General features: G+C 39.8%; 5 protein-coding genes and 1 non-coding gene across 9 annotated transcripts; 3 read left to right on the forward strand and 3 right to left on the reverse strand.

Annotated features, from left to right (window-relative positions):
* Positions 1-28: 28 nt before the first annotated feature.
* On the reverse strand, positions 29-3,576 carry LOC135162025 (nuclear pore complex protein Nup93-like). 3 transcript variants are annotated; one of them, XM_064120090.1, is made up of 5 exons: positions 3,443-3,576; positions 2,866-3,149; positions 2,563-2,743; positions 747-2,392; positions 29-588 (listed from the first exon to the last, which is right to left on the reverse strand). In XM_064120090.1, exons 2-5 carry the CDS (start codon positions 3,039-3,041, stop codon positions 159-161), a joined length of 2,433 nt encoding a protein of 810 aa, XP_063976160.1. In that variant the 5' UTR covers positions 3,042-3,149; positions 3,443-3,576; the 3' UTR covers positions 29-158. The 3 variants fall into 3 exon arrangements, with proteins under 3 accessions (XP_063976160.1, XP_063976159.1, XP_063976161.1); XM_064120089.1 differs by having other exon boundaries at positions 3,352-3,492; XM_064120091.1 differs by lacking the exon at positions 3,443-3,576 and adding an exon at positions 3,314-3,430.
* LOC135162027 (glutamic acid-rich protein-like) lies at positions 3,505-6,012 on the forward strand. Its single transcript, XM_064120093.1, has 3 exons — positions 3,505-3,646; positions 4,017-5,292; positions 5,418-6,012. Exons 1-3 carry the CDS (start codon positions 3,532-3,534, stop codon positions 5,767-5,769), a joined length of 1,743 nt encoding a protein of 580 aa, XP_063976163.1. The 5' UTR covers positions 3,505-3,531; the 3' UTR covers positions 5,770-6,012.
* Positions 6,013-6,143: 131 nt separating this feature from the next.
* Trnar-ccu (transfer RNA arginine (anticodon CCU)) lies at positions 6,144-6,216 on the reverse strand. Its single transcript has one exon. It is a non-coding gene; the product is annotated as a tRNA-Arg (tRNA).
* Positions 6,217-6,456: 240 nt separating this feature from the next.
* Positions 6,457-9,543, forward strand: LOC135162029 (coiled-coil domain-containing protein 13). 2 transcript variants are annotated; one of them, XM_064120096.1, is made up of 9 exons: positions 6,457-6,760; positions 6,818-7,065; positions 7,196-7,358; positions 7,463-7,707; positions 8,117-8,295; positions 8,368-8,584; positions 8,742-8,911; positions 9,011-9,145; positions 9,219-9,543. In XM_064120096.1, the coding sequence occupies exons 1-9, from the start codon at positions 6,586-6,588 to the stop codon at positions 9,256-9,258; spliced, it is 1,572 nt and encodes a 523-aa protein (XP_063976166.1). In that variant the 5' UTR covers positions 6,457-6,585; the 3' UTR covers positions 9,259-9,543. The 2 variants fall into 2 exon arrangements, with proteins under 2 accessions (XP_063976166.1, XP_063976167.1); XM_064120097.1 differs by having other exon boundaries at positions 6,457-6,739.
* A 4,166-nt stretch (positions 9,544-13,709) lies between these two features.
* LOC135162033 (spermatogenesis-defective protein 39 homolog) lies at positions 13,710-18,027 on the forward strand. Its single transcript, XM_064120105.1, has 6 exons — positions 13,710-15,113; positions 15,675-15,848; positions 15,970-16,126; positions 16,342-17,072; positions 17,286-17,462; positions 17,546-18,027. The coding sequence occupies exons 2-6, from the start codon at positions 15,762-15,764 to the stop codon at positions 17,669-17,671; spliced, it is 1,278 nt and encodes a 425-aa protein (XP_063976175.1). The 5' UTR covers positions 13,710-15,113; positions 15,675-15,761; the 3' UTR covers positions 17,672-18,027.
* LOC135162024 (protein ovarian tumor locus-like) lies at positions 17,933-22,439 on the reverse strand. Its single transcript, XM_064120088.1, has 4 exons — positions 22,298-22,439; positions 21,656-21,882; positions 21,124-21,376; positions 17,933-20,950 (listed from the first exon to the last, which is right to left on the reverse strand). The coding sequence occupies exons 2-4, from the start codon at positions 21,869-21,871 to the stop codon at positions 18,528-18,530; spliced, it is 2,892 nt and encodes a 963-aa protein (XP_063976158.1). The 5' UTR covers positions 21,872-21,882; positions 22,298-22,439; the 3' UTR covers positions 17,933-18,527.
* Positions 22,440-22,542: the final 103 nt, after the last annotated feature.

Below are 22,542 nucleotides of genomic sequence, written 5' to 3' on the forward strand. Positions count from 1 at the left end.
ATTCGTACAAGAACTCAATAAAACCACATAATTATGAATTTGCGTATATTCACTGAAACAATCTGTCGAACTTACAAAAATCTATATCCAAAATATCAGCACAAAAATACTTAAATTACTCTACTCAAAATCCACAAAAAATCAGAAGGTCATTGCCCTCAATGCATGAGGATCTCCATCTGCACAAGTTTACTATTCGTCTCATTGGGCATTCTGTATGGAAGTGTCCCAGCAAAACTCGTCAAGGCCCTGGCCTGCTCCCTTAGGTCCCTGAGCTGCTGTTCCCTTGCGACTTCATCCCCAGGCTCTGACGACCTCATCTTCTGGTACTGTCTGTAGATAATCGTCATAGTAGCCAGAAGCACATCAGAAAGAGTGCCAGCAACCTCTGGGGACACTCTTCTCAGTGCAGTGACCCTCTCATCGACCTCCCTGACATTGAGGGGCAGCAGTTTCGAATCAGCAATTGTCCTCAAAGCTGTCTGATGCTGTTCGTCGTGGAACTGATCGAAGAAGACCATAAGATCTCTTAGAGTATAGAATGCAGCGACCAACTCTGCTGAGACCTGTATAGCAATGCCCTGATACCTGTGTGCAACAATAATTTAACTTATTAACCCTCTAAAATTTAGAGAGGAGAAAAATGCTGTCACAATTTATTCATAATAATAATTATATATATATATTCAATATTTTATTCTTATTCACCTAAAAATGATAAACCCCAGAGTAAACTGCTAACTCACCTCAGACTGATATCAGTCCCAATTGCCTGCAACCTAGACCTCAAAGATCCTTGCACATTCCTCTGACTCACGACCTGCGCCAACAGACAGCACATGATCTCCAGGACCTTTTGATGATTCCCAGCAAGATCGTACATTGTCACACAGTCCTCCAGCAGCCCCTTCCTGTACAGAGTCTCAGCACAAATATTGATTACATCATCAGTGTTGATCTGGAACTGATCCAGAATTCCAGGCAGTCTTCTGTCCTTATCCATTTTTCCCACGAGTAATGCCCGATTCTGCGGCGAAGCATCCACCACCATCTCCGCAGCAGAGGCTGCAAACATGTTCCTTCCATGCGGATCTTTCATGGATCTGAGCAGAAACAGATAATGAAGACTTTCCTTGGGATCTGAGCTTTCAAATCTTTTCACATAGAGTAGAATCAATCGAGCGAGGTTCAGGCGCTTCGCTGGAGGTTTATCCCCAGGATCTACTGTTATCAATGGAGCTAGAACACTCTGAGATGGGGCTAGGAGGCTATGCTCATGCATGGCTGCTGCTAGGTGGACTGCATGGGGCAGATGCTTGGCTCCAGCTCCTCTCGCTAAGAACTCAATTGCAGCTTCGAATTGTCCGGTCAGGAATAACATCGAGAAGTACAAGAATGGTTGCTCATGAGCGTGGTAATAGCTCTCCCCATAGACCTCCAAAATAGTTGTTTGCAGACTATCAAGAGTCAGCTTATGCTCGGCATCAGTTTGCTCTCTCACTTGACAAAGTTTAAGCCACAAATAGTCATCAGCAGTGCAGATAACTTCAGAATGAAGATCATCAGGTTCACAAGGGACAAGTGCGCAGTATGCAGCTCGTTTAAATGGATCTGTGGCAGACCTCACATGCTTTCTATAGTGGAGTTTAACGATGGACTCCCCTCGAGTACTGGGACGTCTCTGGGGATCGTTGGAAGCTTCCTCCAGAGCCTGACGGAACTCCTGAAAGGACGAGGAGCACTGGTTAAGGCACTGAAGAGCAGCCTTGAAGTCTCCAGCTCTCATGCAGTAGTAGATCAGAGGCCAGATGGGTCTGTCATCCACGAGAGCATCCTCCAGGTCCCTCATGTTTTGAATCCTAATTCCCACGAAGCTTTTGACCAGGGGAATTGTTCCAGGAATCCCTCCACGCTTCGCCTGGGCTAGGTTCTCGTTTACCAGCGAGTTCATGAAGTCCCTGTAACGATTCTCCAGGTATTTACGCGCTTGGGAGACAATCATTTGTGCCACTTCTGGACTGGTCCGAGATTTTATCTGGTCGCCTCGTGGGGTTGCGGGGATGTTCACCATAACCTTGACCATGTTCCACATGTCCAGAATTTTTTTATCGTTGAAGGTCTCTGCAGCTCGAGAGAAAACGTTGAAAAGACTGGGTCGAGAGATGCCACGAAGAACGTGGTCGTTATAAGCTTGGAGCTCCTTGGCGTAGGCTGTCTCGATGTTGGAGAGACCGGAGACCATGGAACCAGCGAGTTTTGTGCGCTGGGGAATACCTCGGAGGTCCACCAGCTCACCGGAGGGGGCTGTCATCGCGTTTATTATTTCAAAACGCATCTGCTTCCATTCACCCAACATATGCTCCATTTGTTGAACTCGATTGAGCTCAAATGTCTGAAAATGATTAGTTTTTTGGCATCTATAGTGTTTAGGAATGGATTGTTGAAGCCAGAGAGTTTCCAGTTTCATTCAGGTGATTGAATTTTTTAATTTAAATAATAAATGGAGAAGGCCCCTGGATAAAGCTTGAAAAATACAAAATTAAAACTTTCAAGAGTACTCACATCCTTGTGGACCTGTTCGATAATCGACAAAATAGCATTTTCTTTCTCATTCCTGAGATAACTGACAATATCAGTATCAGCGATGGGATCCAATGGTTCAAAAGTGCGTCTGGCACTAAGCGAATTTAATTTCTGGGATATTTGAGGTAAATCCACTCCCCTGGAGCCTAACAACAGGTGCCTACAGCAACGAAAAAATATGAAAAATCGGGTGAATTGAAGAATTAAGAAAATAATAGACAACAACAAAACAATCCTAGAAAACATTCTGAAATTCAAAAAATGTCCATTGACAATTCTTACGCTTGAACTTGTGTATCTTGCGTCCCACTTTGCGTGACACGAGACCACAACTCATTGGAAGCCTCCAGAATTTGTCTGAGATTTCTCTCGACTTGGGGAAGCTCTCCAGACCCCTCAACAGCGGCAGAGAGCTGCTCCGCTGACCTCAGAAGCTCATTAAAGTCCGAATCACCCATTTTTCACCAATTAATGATTCGTTTACACTTTTAAAATCAACTCATAACCTTTATGAGTGCCAATCCACACTGCGGGAACCGGCTCTCACACACACCAACGTACTTAACCTGCGGAGGGTTGCAAACAGAAAAACTAATTAATGAACATGATTGTACATCGTTAGTACATTATTCTACATGTATTGATTTTGTTTGTAGCCTTGTGGAAAATTAATAATCATCATTATAATTTTGCCGATGATATTGGGCGGGAAAAAAAATAAAAACTCAACTTTTTTAATTGAACTGTAGTTACAGATACACTACTCACATTATTTATTTAAAAATAAACGTGAAACATTTTAAGCTCAGCACAAAGGGTACAAACGATAGAATTAGTTTATTTTACGACAAGAAATCACCTGTCTGCTCTCTTCCTTACAGTCGCCCAAATCTCCCTCACAGTCGCCGGCAGCGCTACCATCGATTTTTGTCCTTTTTTTTCTAGGTTATGTTCACTTGCACAAATTTCTACCAACGTGGGAAGCGGATTCAACAAGAATTTCGAAGTTTGTCTCGCACACGTGCTCTCAAATTTTCAGAAGGTGATTCAATAGTTAAAAAAGGTAAATAAAGTAATAATTATATTACAATTTATTCCACCGTCTCCCTGTGCTTCAGTTATTTACGTAAATTAGCGATTAAATGTGTAACTTATTGATTTTTCGTGATAGTATTTTTTTTTCTTCATTTTCAACTCGAAGGACTGTGCTTAATTTTTATTTCATTTTTGCCGTTCAATGTCGCCGATTAATACCTTCCCATAAATATTTCTCTTTTTTTATTGTTTAACAAACATTTTGTTATCAAGTCATCGAAGTAATAGAAAAACATAGTAATTAAATAGAACAATGAGATATTTCAGATAGCTTACCTGAGCTCTACGTCCTTGGTGAAATAAAAAATGAATTTAACGTAAAAATGTTATTATCACAGATACAATGGCGAAAAAGGGAAATAAAAGGTCTCTGGAGACCTCCGAGGGTCCAGCGAAGGTCGAAGTATCGGCTCAAGGTCCTCCGAAAAAATTAAAAGTGAAGAAAGAGTCAAAAACTAATGGTGCACCCGCCAACGGTACCAAACCTGAACAAAAAAAAAATAAACCCAATCAGGTTGGCCCCAAGAAGGCACAGGAGGCTCAATCTCCCAAACCTGCCCTGAAAAAGCCCAAAAAAGAAAAGAAACAGGTGGAAAAACTAGAAAAAACCCCAGAGCAGAAGAAGGATCATGAACTCCAAGTTCTCCAGAAAAAATTAGAGGCTAAAAAAAAGAAGAAGGAGGTCAGAAAGGAGAAGAGGAAGGAGAATGGGCAATTCAAACCCGAGAATATTAAATTGACTGCTGATGAGATCAAAACCAAGATCGAGGACCTGAAGAGCAAAGGGCAACTAAGTAAAACTGCTCGCAGGAAGCTGTCAACCCTTCAGAAGAAACTGAGAATCGAGGAGGGGACTTACACACCACCATCAGAGCTTCCCCAGACTCCAAAACTATCTGCGAGTCTGAAACGAAAGATCAGGAGACACAAGAATGCAATCAAGAGGGGGGAGGCGATGAGTGCTACAAATAGTGAGCAGGTAGAAACAAAGAAGCTGGAGGAGAAGGCTAAGAATGTTGCGAAGCTTGTGAAGCAGGAGCAGAATAAACAGGTTGCTAAGGCTGTCGATAAGGTTGAAGGGAATAAGCAGAAGGGTGTGGAGAAGAAGCAGAAGGGGAAGAAGGTGGTTGCCAAGGTTGAGGTGGAGAGTGATGATGATGATGATGATGAGGATGAGGAGGAGGAGGAGAGCGATGAGCAAGACTCTGATGAGGAGGGTAACACTTTGAACACTACCCAGGAAGCTGAGAGTGATGAGGGAGACTCTGAAGAGATGGACAGCACTTTGAATACTACCGAGGAAGCCGAGAGTGATGAGGAAGATTCTGAAGAAGTAGACAGCACTTTAAATACTTCTCAAGAGGTTGAGAATGATGATGAAGATGATGAAGATGATGAGGATGATGAGGAAGAGGAAGAAGAAGAGGAGGAAGATGATGATGAGGAAGAAGAAGAAAAGAAAATTGAAATTAAGTCTAAGCCTGCACCCCCTAAGACACCGAAAGCTAAAGAAACCACCAAGCCGGTGCCAGTAGCTAAAAAAGCTGCAGAACCACAACAAAATTCGGATAAGAAGACGAGATATGTTCTCTTCGTTGGAAACCTGCCTTACGCGTAAGATTGTATTCTGCATTTATATTTTTCTTTCAGTTTTCACTATTTACTTCTCCAATAGTTTTTCCTCTATAAGCCACCCCTCTTCGTTCTCCACGATCCTGATCATTTTCTTCTCATTTCAGAGCAACACAAGACGACATAAAGAAGCACTTCTTGACGAAAGTATCGACAATCGCCAGTGTGCGCATTCCCACAGACGCTCAGACCAACAAACCACGTGGCTTCGCCTATGTAGAATTCGGAAACAGCGTAGATTACGAGAAAGGTTTGTCTCTCCACGAATCCAACCTGCTAGGGCGTAGGATCAACGTGCAGTACAGTCAGCCAGGATCCAAAAGCTCTGGAAAGAGGCCGGAAGTGGTTGCAAAGAACCAGAAACTCCACGCAATGAGGAAGCAGGGTCAGTTAGCTGGTAGCGTCAAAAATTCCCAAAAACGAAACTTCAGGAGAAACCAGAACAAAAGCCGAGAATAATCAGCAATTCCTTGAATACAATTAAGTGCAATGCCCCACCGCATGGCACACGATAGGGCGAAAGACATTTTTTATATATTTTCACAGTAGATAACTTACTGTACATCTTTGATTTTTTTAAGTTGAAAAATTGTCAATATACGACGTTATGAAAATATAATAAGTGACTTATCTGGTTTTAAAAAACTGTTAATCTTATTATTGGTGGTGAGAGAGCAGAGGAGATAAATCGTTGTATTTGTACTCTCGTCGTTTTTATTATTCCATTGGCGATGTCGATATGGTCTTTCTTACCGGAGGAGACCCTCCTGAACCATTGGTAGCCTTTAAGGTCTTACTTTGATTTTCCTCAAAATTTATAAAAATGAAATTTCTACCCCTGGTGGGACTCGAACCCACAATCCCCGGTTTAGGAGACCGATGCCTTATCCATTAGGCCACAGGGGCAACAGTACAATTTTAAATGAACTTGCCAGGGACGCAGACACGAAACTACAAACTTACTTCAGGCTTGAAAAGATAAACTTTACTTGAAAATTTTTTTTTCTCAATTTTCAAGATATTCTGAAGCCAAGGCCCATGATATCGCAAATAAGTGTCGAGAAAGCTCTCCAAAGAGTTTCCTCTGGTCAGATACGTCCATCAAGGACAACTATTAAATTACAACTTCGCAGTTTTGGGAATTCGCATGTTTCTGTTTATAACTTGAATACAGCGACATTCATTGATGATTTCTGCCTCGATTCGTGTTTTCCAATCACAAATAATGAACTTTATGATTTGCTGTGTGGTTGTCAGCTGAAATAACTAGAAATTATGAGTAAAAGCGGTGAAAAAACTGAGGACACAGTTGACAGTCATGTTTTTAACTACGAAGACGATTTTGCGTATGAAGATTTTGGAGATGAATCGATTCCAGAGCCCTTCCTCTTTCCACCGGAATTGAACAGTCACTTGAAAACTAAAATTCGTGTAAACTCTATTACTCAAAGTAATCAATGTGTCTGATTGATTTGAAATTGGTTTAACCATGGAATGTTTTTAAAAGACAGAGTCATCTCGCAGGATTTGACATTAGAGAATAGCTCTCTGCGTCAAACTCTGCAGGGGACTGAGGGAAAATTGCTTGAAAAGAAGAACAGTCATGAAGACAGACCAAAAACTCCTGCTAATGATTCCTCGAAGGACGAGGAGATGAAGGCCCTCCAGGAGAGGCTCAATCAAGCAAACTCCAAGTACTACAAGTGTCAGAATGCCTGTTTGACATTGCGCCAGGAATTACACAAAGCCCAGAAGGTAAATTAATTTTTTTGTGCAATAATTATCAACGTAACACTTGTCATAATAATAATTATTTCCATATTACAATCCTGTTGACTCCTTCTACTACTGAATTAAATTATCACCTCGATTATGGGGAGTGCAGCTGCTCTGCAGCGAAGTCGGAGAGAACGTGACCATAACTGGTCTCCTCAATCATCCCGGAGGATGGAAAGGAAGGGCTGAGCAGATTCAGCATCTCCAGCAGAAGATTTCAGACCTCCAGCACAAATTAAGTGATTCTGAAAAATCTTCGCGAGGCTCCTCAAGTGATTCCTTCTTGTCAATTTTATAAAACGAATCTATTTTTTCATTCACTGTCAGATTGTTTGTGATGAGTTTGACAAATTATTTTCGACACTTAAAATTATAGTTTCTCTGGAACTGAGAAGTTCATATCGCACGAAAAGCGTCGAAAGGGACAGAAAAACACAAGTGGAGCACTTGGGAAAGGAGTTGCGACAAGCGGAAACAGCTCTCGAGGGTAACAGGCGAAAATTGGAAGCTGCTAGAGCCAGAATAAAAGTTCTGGAGAACGAACTATCCGATTCTAAGCGAACTATTATCATCTTAAACGACAGAAAAGCGCACGATGATCAATTAATACAAGCGTTGAACGTAATGAGCCAACTTATTGTTTCCTTCATGTAAAAAAATCCTAAAATATCGCACGTTCTGAAGATTTCTCAACTAAGACCATTAGAAGCTGTTCATGTCTTTAATGAGGATTGAATCATTTCATAGAAAAAGTTAATGTCTTGGCTAGATAATGTAGAGCGGATTCCAATTAGTCTTCTATCTGAAATTCCACGATTTGCTGAGACATTTGAATCCTCCCATATCACTCATTCTATCAACATTATCTCTGTAAAAATTCCATGGTGGACATTGTTGAAGTGATTTTTTGGAACTCTTAATGGGAGAAGATAGCAGCCATTGTTAAAAGCGTGGGATTTTCTAATAAATTGAATAACAAAAAAAATTTCAAGAAATAATCAACATTGAATATTGAATTATAATTATTCAGGGCCAGCTAAGAGCAGTGGAGGACAGATACAAAGAAAGAAATGGAGATTCAAAAAAAAGAATGGAAAAAATAACCCAGGAATGTTCAAATTTGAAGAACGAGTTGCATTCTGCGAGGCTCCTGACGGAACAACTACGCAAGAAGCTCTCAGAGCGCGAAACCGAAATTTATACCCTCAGGTAGGCTCTTCCCTCCGACTGCTCTTCTCATTTCTTGAGGGCGTTAATTACTGAGATATTGAAATGTTAAAGATCGGGTGCAGTGAGTTCTATTAGCACGAATTCTCGGGATTTACCCGACGATTTTTGCGAGCCGTCTCCATTAGACAGTGACAGAGGCTACCAGGACCCCAATGAATACGTTGTCCTGGGGGTAGCTGCTGAGGCGGAGAGGGAGAGACTCATGGACGTAGTGGCAGCCTTGAACCGTCGCCTGGATAAGGAAAGGGCAGATACTGATCACGTCTCCGTAAGATATCTGGCCTCTGCACAGTGTGCACAATTTTTTTCACAATAGATTACCAAATTTGCTGATAGTTAGTCACGTTACTTGAAAAATTAGCGGTGGTATCGCTGGATATTAATGAATGTCTACTGAAGTGATGAGATAAATGTGAAATATTCAGGAATTACTGCGACGAGAGAGAACTAAAGTCGTCAGATTGGAAAATAGGCTCCAGAAAATTGAGGCTGAAGCGATGACGAGACCTAGGGTAAACTCCGGATACAGAGCGAGAACATCGAAATCCCTGACGCCGTTTAAGAATGAATTGAATGACGATCAATTTAAATTCAAGTAAAACCACTCTATTTTTTTTATTTGCCAACACGGAACAATGAGACGCTTCTCAATGAAATTGTCCTGGTTAATATCTCGTTTCCCTCAATAAAATAGATTAGAGCTTCTCGAAGAAGAAAACTTGGCAGTTAAAGCTCGTCTAGCAACCCTGCAGCAAGAAAAAATAGAGGATCTATCAACGTACAAACAACTCCTCGAAAACACCAAAAAGATCTTTCACGAATCTCTCAGGTAAACCAGGTCCAGCAACTGCAGTCGCACATTCATATTTTCGTATCAATCTTGATTTATCACAATTCAATAGGGGGAAGATAAGCACAGCGCATTCAACTTTAACTGTCTGAAGTTAAAAAACGGACTGTGCAAGGTAACCGAGAGGGAAAATCCAGGGAATGGGCCGAAGGAATTGATCGCAAGTGAAGCTCTTTCTTCTCATCAATTCTCAGACCTAAACTTCATCTCTATATTTTTTTCTCCATATTCTAATGCCCAAATGATGGGTGAAGTTCTCCATATGTGAGACATTCCCAACGTCTCGATGATTTTATTTTATATAACGTGGTTACTCAACCACGTTTGCACCCTTATCTCGTGGCTCCCGTGTTGTAAATTCATCTGAGATTCAGAAAACCAACAGAGTGATGATTAAAGAAAAGATTCTCTCCAAGATTTTTGCTTTACTTTTGTAAAGAGCTAGGACAATTCAGTGGTGACCCACTTAAGGTGTACGTTTCTGGCCTCAAGGGGGATGAACACGAGGAAGAATCCACTGAGTTGTTTACCGTCAAACCGATCCTGAGCTATCACTATGTGCTCAATAAAAATTTATGGAAATTCTGAGCGAAGAAGACTTCCGGAATCGACACTTCTTGTGACATACTCAAATAATAGAATTCCGCAACAAAAGTCGAGAAAGTCCCTCAATTCTCAATTCCTAACATCGCTCATCCAATTGTGTTTCAATACAGTCTATTGTCATCAATGATAGTAGCAGTGGAATCAACCTGGGTAGGTTCCGCATGTCAACCGCAGAAAAAAAAACCCGAGGGTTAAATAAGTGTGAACCATTATTGTAGATGCAATACATTGGGTTTTGCCAGCAGTGTTGTCTTCACTGGTGATAAGAAAACGTGCCCGTGACGTCACTTGGTCACAGGTATATGAAGCGATGCCGAAGCCACGTCCACGTCACTCGTTAGTTACTTTCCAAGAAAGATTTTTTTTTCAGTAGTTTTTGCCCTAATTTTCCTTCCTGTTTTGTATATTTGTGGATTGTTGGAGGTGCAGGACGATAGATTTACAGGTTTGTGGTGATTTTTATCATGCCCAATAGGATTGAGAGGGCGCGGAATAATTAATAAGTGCGACGTAATTTCCCATAATTGAACGATTTCGTCTTTTACGGAAATAAGGAAGATTAACATAATATTCAAAACACATAATCCAAAATTCAACTGAGTGAAGATCAATACATGTTTCTCTGTTTTGAAAATATTCCCCTGAGGTCCAAAAGGATCTGAGATTCATAAAAATCAAGTGATTGGGATGGAAAATGCTAACGATCCTGCATTTTTCACCTCACAATTGAAGCAAAATGGTAAAATATTTTAATAATTGAAACAAATTATGTATTCTTCAACCACGTGTCCAGTTTGATCGAAATTTGTGAATGGAAACAGGAATTTTGTTGAGCAATATTGCTACGCGAAGTGTTCTCTCTATTTTTCAATCGACCTTGGTTCTTTCAAGTTGCGATAAGTCTTCTGGTGAAAAATAGCAAAAATTAAAACTCATAATGACTAAAATAATAGTCAAGCATCGAAATTCAATGTACGTTTCATCTTTTCATGTGTAAATTCTTAAGTTACTGTTACGACAAACCGGGCGCACTGCTCCGATCCTCTTCCTCCCCAAGAATTATGTAATATTTACACGGGCCAAAGACACCTCGAGTCCTCAACATGTCGTACAGAATATTCCAACATATTTTTTTTTCATTTTCGATTGTAAAACAATTTTTAGTACACCTAGAGACGATCCATTATTTTTTTTTTTTCCACCAAAGTTTATTGTCTGGGTTTACCAGCACGAGGAAATATTTAATTACTTTATCTTCGGTATCTTGAAAATATGATATCTCGTTTCCCCTTTAGCAAACAGGTTACGGATTTTCGGTGGTGGTACCTGAGTCTCTTATCGAAATGCCTTATCATATCTCGAAAATGACTGAAGAACTGATAAGGAGTTGTTCCCCCAGCACCTGAGTATTATGTACAATTTTTTAGGGAATCGAGAGGGAAATAATTAACGTCCAGAATGGACGAGGAGTCTCGTAAAGATGATAAGAAAAGGGTGGGGGATATTTTTGAGAGTGAAAAAAGAGAAATGGGAATTTTTTTTTTCTGTACAAATATTGTTATCTCTCAGTATCAGTCAAGTGATATAATTCCAGGGGAATGAAACGAGTCATGAGTTGTTTCTCTGGAATAAGACAGGTCTTATCACTCTAATACAGAAATTTATCGTCCTTAAACATATGTTATATGTAGCTCCAACTTTTAATCTGCTGTATCAATCATGAATTACATGAAAAAGATTATAAATTTATTTTGCTACTGAACATAATGAAAACTAGACTTGAGTATGAGAATAATTAAAAGCTTTCAATTGATAAATTTCAATGTCGAATCCCTTTTATTCCAAATAATTGGATAATTTTTAAATGTTCCACATGGAGAACTGTTCCATAAGGAACTCTTATACAAAAGAAAATAAGTTTTCCGATAATGCTAAGAGAACTATTTCAACTATTCACTTATCGGAGCGCAATGCTTCCAAAGAAAAATATATAATTTTACCAAAATGGATTCTTAATAATGCTTGTCCCTCGTTAATGACACCTTTTCCAGTCATAATTTATCCAAAAAATTTAATTATCAGTATAGAAAATTCCTATGACATCTTTAACGATCTTTTACTATCACCTAATTTCGGTAATTAATTATCTCTAGTTAGTAGTTGTTTCGAAAAAATTGGGAGTCGCTCTCAATGCCAAATTTTTTATATTTTCTCGAGGGCAATAAAATCGATCTGAATATTAGAAACGAGGGAATGCAACGTCAAGAGTTCTCCGTGTCGCGACACAGGTGAAAATATCATCTGATCAAACAAAAGAGCCCGGGTTATAGCTCTCCATGTATCCAAGCTCACACTTGTGTATATGGCAGACATGGGCGGTTCAGGGCGATTCGTTTGTTCAGGCATTAGGAGCAACACGATAATCGAGCACTGTTGAAACGAATTTAACGAGTTCTTGATCTTACGTAAATTGCGTCTTCTTTATCCCTACTTCACAGCGTTTAGGACTTGGGTGGAGGCAGTACTTGGTCGATTGAACGCCCTCGACAGACACCTAGTGGAGCTGGTGTGAGAATGTTCGTTTGTGAGGAACACTCATCGAGTAATCATTTTACTGAACAAGAGAGAAGTACAAGTCCCTGATTGAAATTTATTCATCACTATGAGTGAACTAATTAGTAAGAGAAATTAATTTTTTTATCACTCGTGAATTGTCTTTTTTAAATTATTACATTTATTGGTGATTTCACTTATTTTAATAACTATTCAAAACTATTTTTAATTTCATGTTTGATTAATTTTCAAATGATGAATTCTTTTTATATTAATCTGTCAAAAAAATGGTGGCTAATTATGAAAGAAAATTGTCAAATTTTCACGGGCCCGTATCAGTATTTATCTTAACAATTTAATTATGATTTTTTGTTCTTTACCAAAGTTCATCGATTCATTTAGGTTCTGCAAGGCTTAGTTTTCTTCAGACAGTTACAACTCACAAACCAATTACAATTCCAATTTTAACCGGTATTTTCACATGCCTTTTCAAGTAGTTTCACGCGAGTCACCTATTTTTTTCGCGATTTCCGAGTGATTTTGTTAAAGAAGAGCCGATAAGCAGCAATATAGAATACGAGTGTCGGCACCGGGTAAGTGATGTTTACCGCGCAATCAGTTGAACGCTAAACGAAAAAGGCGGCTCGCACCACTGCGATAACGAGGAAAAGACCAACTGCAGCATTGCACCAGTGAGTTCGTGTTCACCATTTTTTATAAGTGAAAAGAAAATGCACAAGCAGCAAAAAAGATATTCTGAATAATATGGACCTACGCTTGGTGAGTTGAATTCCATTGGATACCAAAGCTGCAAAGCTCAATACTTCAAAGTACATCAATGATTCCATCTTACAACTATTTGTTAATTCGCTTTAACCGTGTAATTACCTCGTTAATTAATAATTTCGGAAGAGTTCTCCTCAAGTGTTTAGGTTATCGAAGAATTGATAAGAATATTGATAATGAAAGACTATTAAATTTTATAACTGGAATTTTTGAATTCCAACTCTCGAAAATTGACTCATTATCTCGATAACTATTTTTTCATCATTTATCACTAGTGAAGAATGTCCTTAACTACAAATAGAATTTGATATTTTCTCTCAAAAGATTTTGATGATAAGATATCATAATTAATGACTATAGAAAATCTTCATCGCGAGTCACGAGTCACGAGGAGAATTTCCGATCGAGAAAATGCTCCAGAAAATATCTCCATCAAGCAAAGACGCGCAGAACAATCGATTCTGTATTATTACTTAAATTTTGATAATGTAAAATAAGCATTGAACATTGTGCCCATTGAAAAAAAAATCACCCATTTATTAGGAATAATAATTAAGCTCATTTCCACTTGCTAACATTGACGTATGATTATTTCAATCCAGCAAATCAGTTGATCGTCATCGCCAGAGAAATGAGCCATCCCCAAAGGAGAAAAGGCTTTCGCTATGAAGAGAGCTATCCATCGACAGTATGGTAATAGTGACACTGTCATGGAGTTGCTCTCTTTGTGGACGTCGCCGAAATCATCAATGAAAAATTCAAAAATCAGCCGACAACTACTGCACCAACCTGTTGCATGTTTTCTCAACTCGGGTTTAACAACCCCATTCGCTGTGAGGAACGCGCCAACTGCATTGCAGGTCTACGTCACGTTTAGTATTATTCCCCATGAACTCCAAACACTATAAAACAGTTCTCCTTTCATGCCATGCAGTCCCCAGCACGTATTTCAATTAAAAAAAAAAAGTTCAATTCTTTTGTTCAAGCCCAGACGAGGTACCAATGGATTTTATGTATTTTTTTTATCAAGACGTGCTATTACACGTGTGATAAAGTCCGTTGATTTTTTTCGTCATTCATTACCAAGAAAATTTAATCATTATTTATCATCAATTATCACCGAAGCTCGTTAACATCAGCCGAATATTTCTAGCAGTGAAAAAATATATTTCTATTCATTAAGAATGAGGTAATCATTAATCTTTTCATTTAATTTAACTGTCAATTCTTTTGCTCAAGCCCAATGTTAATAGGATTTATGTAATTTTATTATCAGTGCGTGTTAGTTCATTCGTCATTATGCAAATTTGTATGATGTGTGGTTTATGATTTTGTAAGCACAACTGCGTGTACTGCAACCGGCACCAGACAGCAAATAAGAGGATTCAGGAGTGATAAAGAAATTAAAAATGACGAGTTCATTTGATTGCGGAGATAACAATTGCAAATGACATTTATTAATTTGCAGTTTGAATTAAAGTCTGGGTGCGAGCATTTGCAAACATCGATACGGTTTTGTTGGAAATTCTTATTTGGTATTTTGACCTAATTCTCTCTTTCAGGACACATTACTATTGTGCAATTCATGATGAAAATTGAAAAAATTAATACAATGTCTAATAAAATTCCACTGAACTTTCACTAGAGGTTCAACCGCATTTTATTTTTTTTTCGTACGTAATTCACATTACAGAATGAGAAATCCCGGCACAATTTCATTCTTTTTCAAACAAGTTGCTTATAAACTCGTGCATATCTCTCTCCCAATGCAGGTCATAGAGGGAAATAAAGATAGTGGTGCTAATGACGAGCTTGAGCCTCGGTATGGCTCACCATTCCTCGAAAATTGCATTTTTCTATTTGATCGAGTTATTGGAAACTCATGAATGAGTACAATCAACGTACCTGATTCACTCGTCTGAAAAAGTGAAACAAAGTCAGTTCTCCTAAGAATCTCCCTCTTCATTGGCATCGGAAAGTTACATACGTCGAGTGATAAAAGGTGAGGCATTCACCAGGTATCCGCATGTGATTTTTAAAATGAAAAAAGTTAGAAACAGGTGCCTGGAGCAACACAACATGTATGGTCTATCATAACTGACAAGGATGTCACTTGATGGAAACCAAATGAACATCAATGTCCTTGTGGTTTTTGTCCAGTTGAAAGTAAACATAGTTTCCTTCGGTGTATTGTAATGAGTTTTCTGCATACCGGTATTTCATCCGTTTTATTGCCAAGTCGATATATTCTCTCGTCACCACAAATATGAATATTCATCGTTTTTCTCAAGTTTATTTTGGGGTTCGCAAAATTGTGACGGAATTATACAAAACGTCATGAATATTCTCGCTTTACGGTGTTCCCCAGGGTCATCCTACGTTCTAAAGTATCTTCACCTTCGAGGCAATGATTGTCATTTGTATTTTTTATTTAAACAACTCACCCCGGAAAATCCATTTACAGCGCCATGAAAGGTAAAGACCTACAGCGAAGAATGTAGGTCTCTACTGTGTGGTTCATGTATCATCACAGTCTTGACAAGAGGCTGGTTACTGTTGTTAGGTTTGCTGTCACCACGTTCTTGTCAACATCAACGAATACTTCAACAGATCTACGAATGAAAATTCGTATAAGTTTTGTTGTTTGAAAATGTCGAAAAATGATCCATCCAAAGACGACGAGGAGTACTGGAACAGCAGTGAAAAGCACTCGTTCAGTTTTGACCAAAATACGGAGGTAATAGTTCACTTGATTGATTACTTCAGTACTATTAACAATGAGAAATTTTTAATTACTCACTTGGCTGATGTCCCAATTCAATTGAGACAGCATTCATGATGTGACATTCCTTCAACAGATAGACAATTTATTTGGAATCTCCAAGAGTGGCACAGCTCAGCTGAAAGCAGGAATTTCAAACATCGAAGTATCTGATAATTATTTCAAGTTCGATAATATTCCATCAGACACGAGGCCATTATTGTCGGTCATTTCTGAGGCTACTTTGACCACAAGTGAATATTTACCTTGAGTACCTAATTTAATTCTCTAATCGATTTCTTAAGAATGAGATAAGTCATTCGTCTATCAATGATGATCACAGAAAATGGCATAAGATCTTTTTTCAGGTCTAGAAACTCTATGAAAAATGTCTTTGACTGTTTTTATCTGACATCATTCATTGCAGCGATATTTTATTCCTTACCACATGTGAGCCTTTATATTTCAGTTCTCGAAGCAGACAAGGTGTATCTCCCCGAGGAATCCCCAGTGGTAGACCCCACGATAACCCTCCGCAGAATTCTCCTGGGTCAGCCCTTTTCCCTTGAAAAATACAAGTCTCTGTCCAACAAAACTGCTCTCCTGGATGCAGCCATCTCATCCGGCAATGGCGACGCAATCCTGATAATCATCCTTTTCATCACCAAAACCTTGAAGCCAGCCCTAGTCCAACGGCTGCTGATGGAGAGGTCCGATGCAGTGAACATCTATGTCCACTATCTCTCAACTCGACTCATGATGAATGAAATCACAGATCTCTTGGCGATGCAGGGAAGGCCCATCGACGCAGCCATGACGAACCTCAACGTCATCATCAAGAACACCAGGGATGAGGCTCGATTAATCCAGAAGCTGAACAAGTGTTACAAAACTCAGTTCATGAACTCTCCGGAGTGCAGGGAGACCCCTTTCGTCCAAAATTATATTAAACTCCTGGAGTGGAAGACAGCGTTGAAGAATACGAAATTGCTCGAGGACTTTAAACCAAATTCTTCAGTTCTCGATTGCTTGAGGTACTCGTGTAGAGAACATTATGGGGCGTCAGATGGTACTCTTGTGGCACCAGCTATGCTAGATCATCAGCATGAAATTAGTCCTAGGCAGTATCAAAAGGTCGCCCTGGAGGCCAGAGTGGGTGTTAAAGCTTGGGAGGATGTTGATGGTCTCCTGTTATCGAAGGTATTAATTTTGGGAGGTTCAGAATTATTTTGAGAATTAGTTGTTCGAATAAAATAGAATTTTGAATTGGATAGGAAACTATGCTATACTGTACCCAGTCATATTTCTAGAGAGATATTATTCCAAAAGGGAATATTTTTAAATTATTTTTTACTCTCAGATTTATGACAACTATGATATGTTCCATCATTTCACCAATGAATGATTATCCAGGGATGGCTGGGCAGTCACAAATTACAAACAAATCTGCCGATCGAGGATGTTTTGAAGATTCTGAATAAAGGAGAAGCACCAACAGCAGTTCTAGATAAATTCCTGAGATATGTGGACAGTGTGGAGAGGAGATTGCACCTCGCAAAGTTCTTTTCCTGTCCCAAGACAGTTATTGAGGTAGCCGAAGTCATTTTCGATGAGTCAAAAAAGTCTCTGAAGTTTCTAAAATGGTCTATACTCTATTATTTTTTTTATTTCAGATTCTAGGAACACAAGGAGATCGAACATCTCTCCTGGAATACCGAGACACTCTGGTACCCCAGTCAGAAGCATTTTTCCTTGCTGAACGAACACTCTCATCCCCCACAATCCGTTGGAAATCGTGAATGAGCAAAATATAATCTATTGAATCACTTGAATTAGTGGGGAAAAAGTACAGATGGAGGAACCAGGTTGACGTCAAATAATTGATAATCTAATCCTTCGATTGATGATGAATTGAATAATGATGAGTAAATTGCTGATAGATAAAATAAGTCAGCATAGTTTTCATTTTTTTGTTGAAATAAAAAATGATTTTCTATATGAATAAAAATTCTTTCCTCTCTTTTCCAAAGCAGGAGTGCATAAGAACAACGATTCATTCATTCTATGAAAATTGCATCTTTATTTCTGTATAGAAAATGTAACAAAATGTGATGTTAATAAAGTAATGTTGTCATATAATGAAAAAAATATATAACGATGCATGTAAGGGAGATGATACATGAATGATCTTAAAGAACTCCAGTTTCTTTACATCTATCATCAAAAAGCACCTGAGACTGCCTGAATGAGTGATTCGGATAAAAAATAGAAAAAGAATAAGCAAAAAAATGGGGAAACGAGTGCATTCACCTTTCATTTCTACTTCAATCTTTCTGTAGAGATTCAGCACAGCTAGAAGAATTTTTCTGATCACGAAAATCATGAGGATATTTAGTAGAAAATTTTAGAGAATTCGCTTGAAGGTGTTGTTGATTTTCCGCTGATTGCATAGCGAAGAAGACAATATACTTCGGTTTGTTAATATAAACAATTATTGAGATATTTTCTATAGAATTTTCTGATCTCAAAATTCAAATGATTGGCCAAAAACTCCAAAAAATCCTACAAAATATTTCTACGACTATTCAATTCGTGCAATCTTAACTCATTAAAGCAACAAACCCTCACATCCCCATTTTTCTGTTCCCTCACCCCTTATGAACTCGTTGGTGGTTTATTCCCCAAATTAGGTGGTGGTTGAGTGACCGGCACTTGATAGGGCATAAACCCCGTTGTCCCCTGAACAGAATACCAGTTCTCCTGTCCTCCAGCAGAAGTAACACCAGTATAGAGCCCAGGAGGAGGATAAACGTACTGAGTATAAATCGGTGATACCGGTGCCTGGAAATTTTCTGCTCCAGTGCAAACATAATTTCCACTGTTCTCAGGAGATTCCTGAGGTGATGGCACATATCCAACTGGATAGAAAGTTCCACTGGTTGAATAATACCCCTGTCCCTCATTAGGATAATAAACCTCATTGTAAACAGGCTGTTGATGATAATTTCCCTGGGCCTGCTGATTCCCAATGTGTGGCGACCCCTGAATATTTCCCTGAGGAGGTCCTTGAACATTTCCTAACACCTGATCCCCCGGGCTCTTTCTGGAATGATTATCCCCCCTGAAAGTTCCATCCCTGCCCTTCTGATAATCGTGGAATGAATTATTCCTCTCGTAATTACGTCCACGATTATCGTTACCCTTCTTGTTGTTATTGTGATTATTAAATCGATTTCCATTCTTCCTCTGTTCCCTCACGACCTCTTTATCCTCCCCCCCAAAGCCCTTTCCCTTCTGATACTCATATGTCGAACTCCCTCCACTGTCTTTCTGGAAGTTTGCCTGATCCTTGCGAGAATAATTTGTCCTAAAATTTCCCCGACTGTCAGAACTCATACCAGAATTCCTCCCTGAGCTCCTCTGATCGCCCCCTTGATCATTCCTCCTCTTACCTGCGTAGCTTCCCCTGAAGTTGTTTTCCTCGTCCCTCCTTGGTGGTGTTGGAACACTCGGGGGATTTTCACTAGGAGGAACAGATGGCCCCAGTGGGACAACATTTGTTGGAGGCACATACGCCACTGATCCAGATGGTCCATAGGGCCCTGGTCCTGTACTCCAAACATTGCCACATCTGAACGATTCAATTCCCAGATTGTAGAAGAATCTCAGTGTCACTGGATCCGAGAAGGGAAGATCATTCCCATTGATATCAGTGCTGAGATGTGCAGTTATGTTTATTGGACGAAATCGTTCCTGTACTGGAGGTGGCACACTCCCGGGTCCATAATAAGAGACTGGATACATCCCCTCTGAGGGAACACACAAGACGCTTGAGGTTGGAGCATAGATGGGCGTCATCGTGTGGGCTTCAGTGTAGAATGACTCCTGCGGAGGTGGCATGGCAGTCTGATTCGCATGCATAGGATGAATAAGGCCTGGAGGAGGATTAATGATCTCGGTGACTTGGCCATGAGCTTGAGTGTTACCCTGAGCCTGAACTTGTCCTTGAAGCTTCTCATAATTATCCAATCGGCATAGGTTGTTGTTAGGGACCAGTGGATTATTGTTATTCCCTGGAGAGACTGAGGGCTTAGGGTTGTTAGATTCTTCCTTCTCCATCCTGGTGTCCTTGGGATTCGTTGTCAATGGCTGGGGATTGTCCAGGACTATTGAGACTGGTCGAACCTCCACTGTATTCACGAAATTGTTATTGTTGTTGTAATAGTTGTCAACTGAGGTGAAGGGTTTAAGAATGACTGCGGCATTTTCGAAGTTGGAGTCCTCCCATTCGGAATTGGGGGACTTCTTGTTATCCTGGTATTCGTTGGTGTTGATATTGTCGACGTTGTTGTAGGACTCCTTGGATTTTCGGGTGGAATGGTTCCACTTTGCCCTGTACTTGGGAGACTGATCATGAGACAGATTCTTTCGAGGGCTGATTACTCCCAGTGGGAGGTGCGGTTTGCGCGTAGCTAGCAGAGGCTTCAGAGACTTGAAGGGCACTGTTTTTTTCTCACCCAGTTCCTCGATGAAAACTACCACTGGACCATTGTTCTTACTCATCTCCTGGATATGACCGATCAAAAGGGCTGGGACTTTTTTTCCAGAGTTTGGAAACTGCTGGAGATTCCCATTCGCATCTGGCGTGGAAAGAGTCTTGTTGTTATTGGTTTCATTGATATTCTCCTTGTCGTTGTCCAGTTGAACGAGGCATTTAGCTCCAATCTGTAGCTCTGAGTCGTTCCAACGAGTCCAACCAGTACTGCGGACCTCTTTGCGAAGCTCGTGCCAGATGTCGAACTCAATGTTGCGATAAATGTTGGGGTCCAGAGCCTTGGCAATGCGGTAAGGGAATGGGGCTCTCTCAGGCCTCGATCTTGGAGAGGAGTCGGTTGAGTCTTCTGCGTCCAATTTGGTGCGTAGCTCTGCTGCCAAATGGTCGCGGTGATCTACGTTAGTTTTCAGGAAGAATTTGGTGTGTCTCATGCTTGGAGAACGCTCGTGAAGCATGTTCTGGACCACATCATCGATACCGGACATGCCGAAGACGTCTTGGTAGAGGGTTTGATACATGAGAGCTGGTCGAGAAACATATGTTCGAAGGTAATTTGAGAAACATATGTTCGAAGTAACTTCGGAGAAAAGGTTAAGAGGTTCTTTATAGGGTATTTGAAAAACGAATGGACTATTAAATCTTTTTTTTTAAGAATAAATAGAAAATAAAGGAGGGAAATGAGCAAGGGATATTTACATTGACAAAAAGCTGCGGTGGAGATGACTTCCCTCTCAAAGACGCTCTCGAAGACTCGGAGTCGCATCTGACAAAGGTAAATGAATCTTTTGAATCCATTATCAGTTGCCTTATATCGTTCCATCTTGGAAGAATTGAAGATCACAAAGTCTCGTTTATAGAGTTGAGCCATTGCTTGCATTTCAACGTTAGTTCCCCATTCAGTAACACAGGAGAGCTGATCCAAGTAATTATCAAGAGGAATTTTCACTTCCTGATAAAGTAAATCAAAGGAAAAGGGAAAAATGAAAAGTTAATTTTGTTTTCGTCGGTGGAACGATTTATGCTGACAAAAATTCAGAAAAAACTTGAACTTTCAAATAAGTGATTGTCTCTGTAATGCCCACCGAGAATTATTACATCTATAAAAAGTCTCTAGAAAGATTATTTTTTAGTATAGTTCTCTGAACATCCTCGGTCGGCCCCTTTTTAAACTGCCAAAAAATTCCTTTACCCACAAAGTTGTATTCCAACTCAATCGACAACCATTTACCTTTTCAAACAGGGCCTTATTTTGCCTCATAAATGCCACACACTGCTCTCTAACTTTCAAATGATAATACTGCGTCAAATAAATCTGTTCACTGACTGCCCTGAACAAGCACGTCGCATCGTGAGGTGCATTCTTTCTGAAGTATCCCTGAGTCCTCAGCCAGTCGTCGACGGGCTCCGGGGTTCTCTTAGATCCACTACGAGGTGAAATGTCCATTTTTCTGCCTTCTGCGAAATAATATCCCTTGATCACGACCCCAAACGATCTAAAAAAAAATCACGCAATGGGGGAGAAGTGCATAAAACGGATTATTTGTTATCTTTAATAACTCGAGATGGATGTTGAGGGACATTCTAGATTGTTTTTTTTTTTCATTTTAAAGCTTGAATTAATGCCTTCGAAATGAAGTCCTATTGATCGAAATCCATCCCTAAATCAACACACATCAATCATTCTACCTCATTTCTTCTGCATTGGCGAAAAAAAAATTATGAACATATCGACTTTTTCCCGTTTATCGATTCTTTTTTCCGGGTTCCCTTTGTCTCTTATTCACAATCACATCGATATAATATGAAGCCATGTCGCCATTAATTCTTATACTTCGACAATTTCCGTTGTTAATTAATGTTTTACACTCACCCCTTCAGTCTAATTATTATCACAAAATGGTGTCCAATTTGGATGAAAATCTTCACTCCTGTAAACAGAGTTTTTGTCCGTGCAGTGAAGGACGACCAAAAGCACGCACACTAGCTAAATGACAACAAAAGGAGTGTTGACTGTTTCAAGAGTTTTTGTCAACTGCTGCTCACGACGTAAAGTCTCTGTGTTTATCCTCATCGGAGAGTCATTGTGAGGAATTCAGCGTTCGGAGAATTTTGAAG

This window comes from Diachasmimorpha longicaudata, chromosome 5, assembly GCF_034640455.1.
Source record: "Diachasmimorpha longicaudata isolate KC_UGA_2023 chromosome 5, iyDiaLong2, whole genome shotgun sequence".
NCBI classification, from domain to species: domain Eukaryota; kingdom Metazoa; phylum Arthropoda; class Insecta; order Hymenoptera; family Braconidae; genus Diachasmimorpha; species Diachasmimorpha longicaudata.

What these genes read in the sequence shown, in the direction of transcription:
- LOC135162025 (XM_064120090.1), bottom strand. Translation starts at nt 3,041, where the DNA reads ATGGGTGATTCGGACTTTAATGAGCTTCTGAGGTCAGCGGAGCAGCTC. An exon ending in CAAGATACACAAGTTCAAGC is followed by an intron (nt 2,744 to 2,865) that starts GTAAGAATTGTC and finishes TCGTTGCTGTAG; the next exon opens with GCACCTGTTGTTAGGCTCCA. An exon ending in TCGAACAGGTCCACAAGGAT is followed by an intron (nt 2,393 to 2,562) that starts GTGAGTACTCTT and finishes AATCATTTTCAG; the next exon opens with ACATTTGAGCTCAATCGAGT.
- LOC135162027 (XM_064120093.1), top strand. Translation starts at nt 3,532, where the DNA reads ATGTTCACTTGCACAAATTTCTACCAACGTGGGAAGCGGATTCAACAA. An exon ending in TGATTCAATAGTTAAAAAAG is followed by an intron (nt 3,647 to 4,016) that starts GTAAATAAAGTA and finishes TTATTATCACAG; the next exon opens with ATACAATGGCGAAAAAGGGA. An exon ending in GTTGGAAACCTGCCTTACGC is followed by an intron (nt 5,293 to 5,417) that starts GTAAGATTGTAT and finishes TTCTCATTTCAG; the next exon opens with AGCAACACAAGACGACATAA.
- LOC135162029 (XM_064120096.1), top strand. Translation starts at nt 6,586, where the DNA reads ATGAGTAAAAGCGGTGAAAAAACTGAGGACACAGTTGACAGTCATGTT. An exon ending in AATTACACAAAGCCCAGAAG is followed by an intron (nt 7,066 to 7,195) that starts GTAAATTAATTT and finishes TGGGGAGTGCAG; the next exon opens with CTGCTCTGCAGCGAAGTCGG. An exon ending in ATCTTCGCGAGGCTCCTCAA is followed by an intron (nt 7,359 to 7,462) that starts GTGATTCCTTCT and finishes TTAAAATTATAG; the next exon opens with TTTCTCTGGAACTGAGAAGT.
- LOC135162033 (XM_064120105.1), top strand. Translation starts at nt 15,762, where the DNA reads ATGTCGAAAAATGATCCATCCAAAGACGACGAGGAGTACTGGAACAGC. An exon ending in TGAGGCTACTTTGACCACAA is followed by an intron (nt 16,127 to 16,341) that starts GTGAATATTTAC and finishes TTTATATTTCAG; the next exon opens with TTCTCGAAGCAGACAAGGTG. An exon ending in ATGGTCTCCTGTTATCGAAG is followed by an intron (nt 17,073 to 17,285) that starts GTATTAATTTTG and finishes ATGATTATCCAG; the next exon opens with GGATGGCTGGGCAGTCACAA.
- LOC135162024 (XM_064120088.1), bottom strand. Translation starts at nt 21,871, where the DNA reads ATGGACATTTCACCTCGTAGTGGATCTAAGAGAACCCCGGAGCCCGTC. An exon ending in ATAAGGCCCTGTTTGAAAAG is followed by an intron (nt 21,377 to 21,655) that starts GTAAATGGTTGT and finishes TTACTTTATCAG; the next exon opens with GAAGTGAAAATTCCTCTTGA. An exon ending in CACCGCAGCTTTTTGTCAAT is followed by an intron (nt 20,951 to 21,123) that starts GTAAATATCCCT and finishes TTTCTCGACCAG; the next exon opens with CTCTCATGTATCAAACCCTC.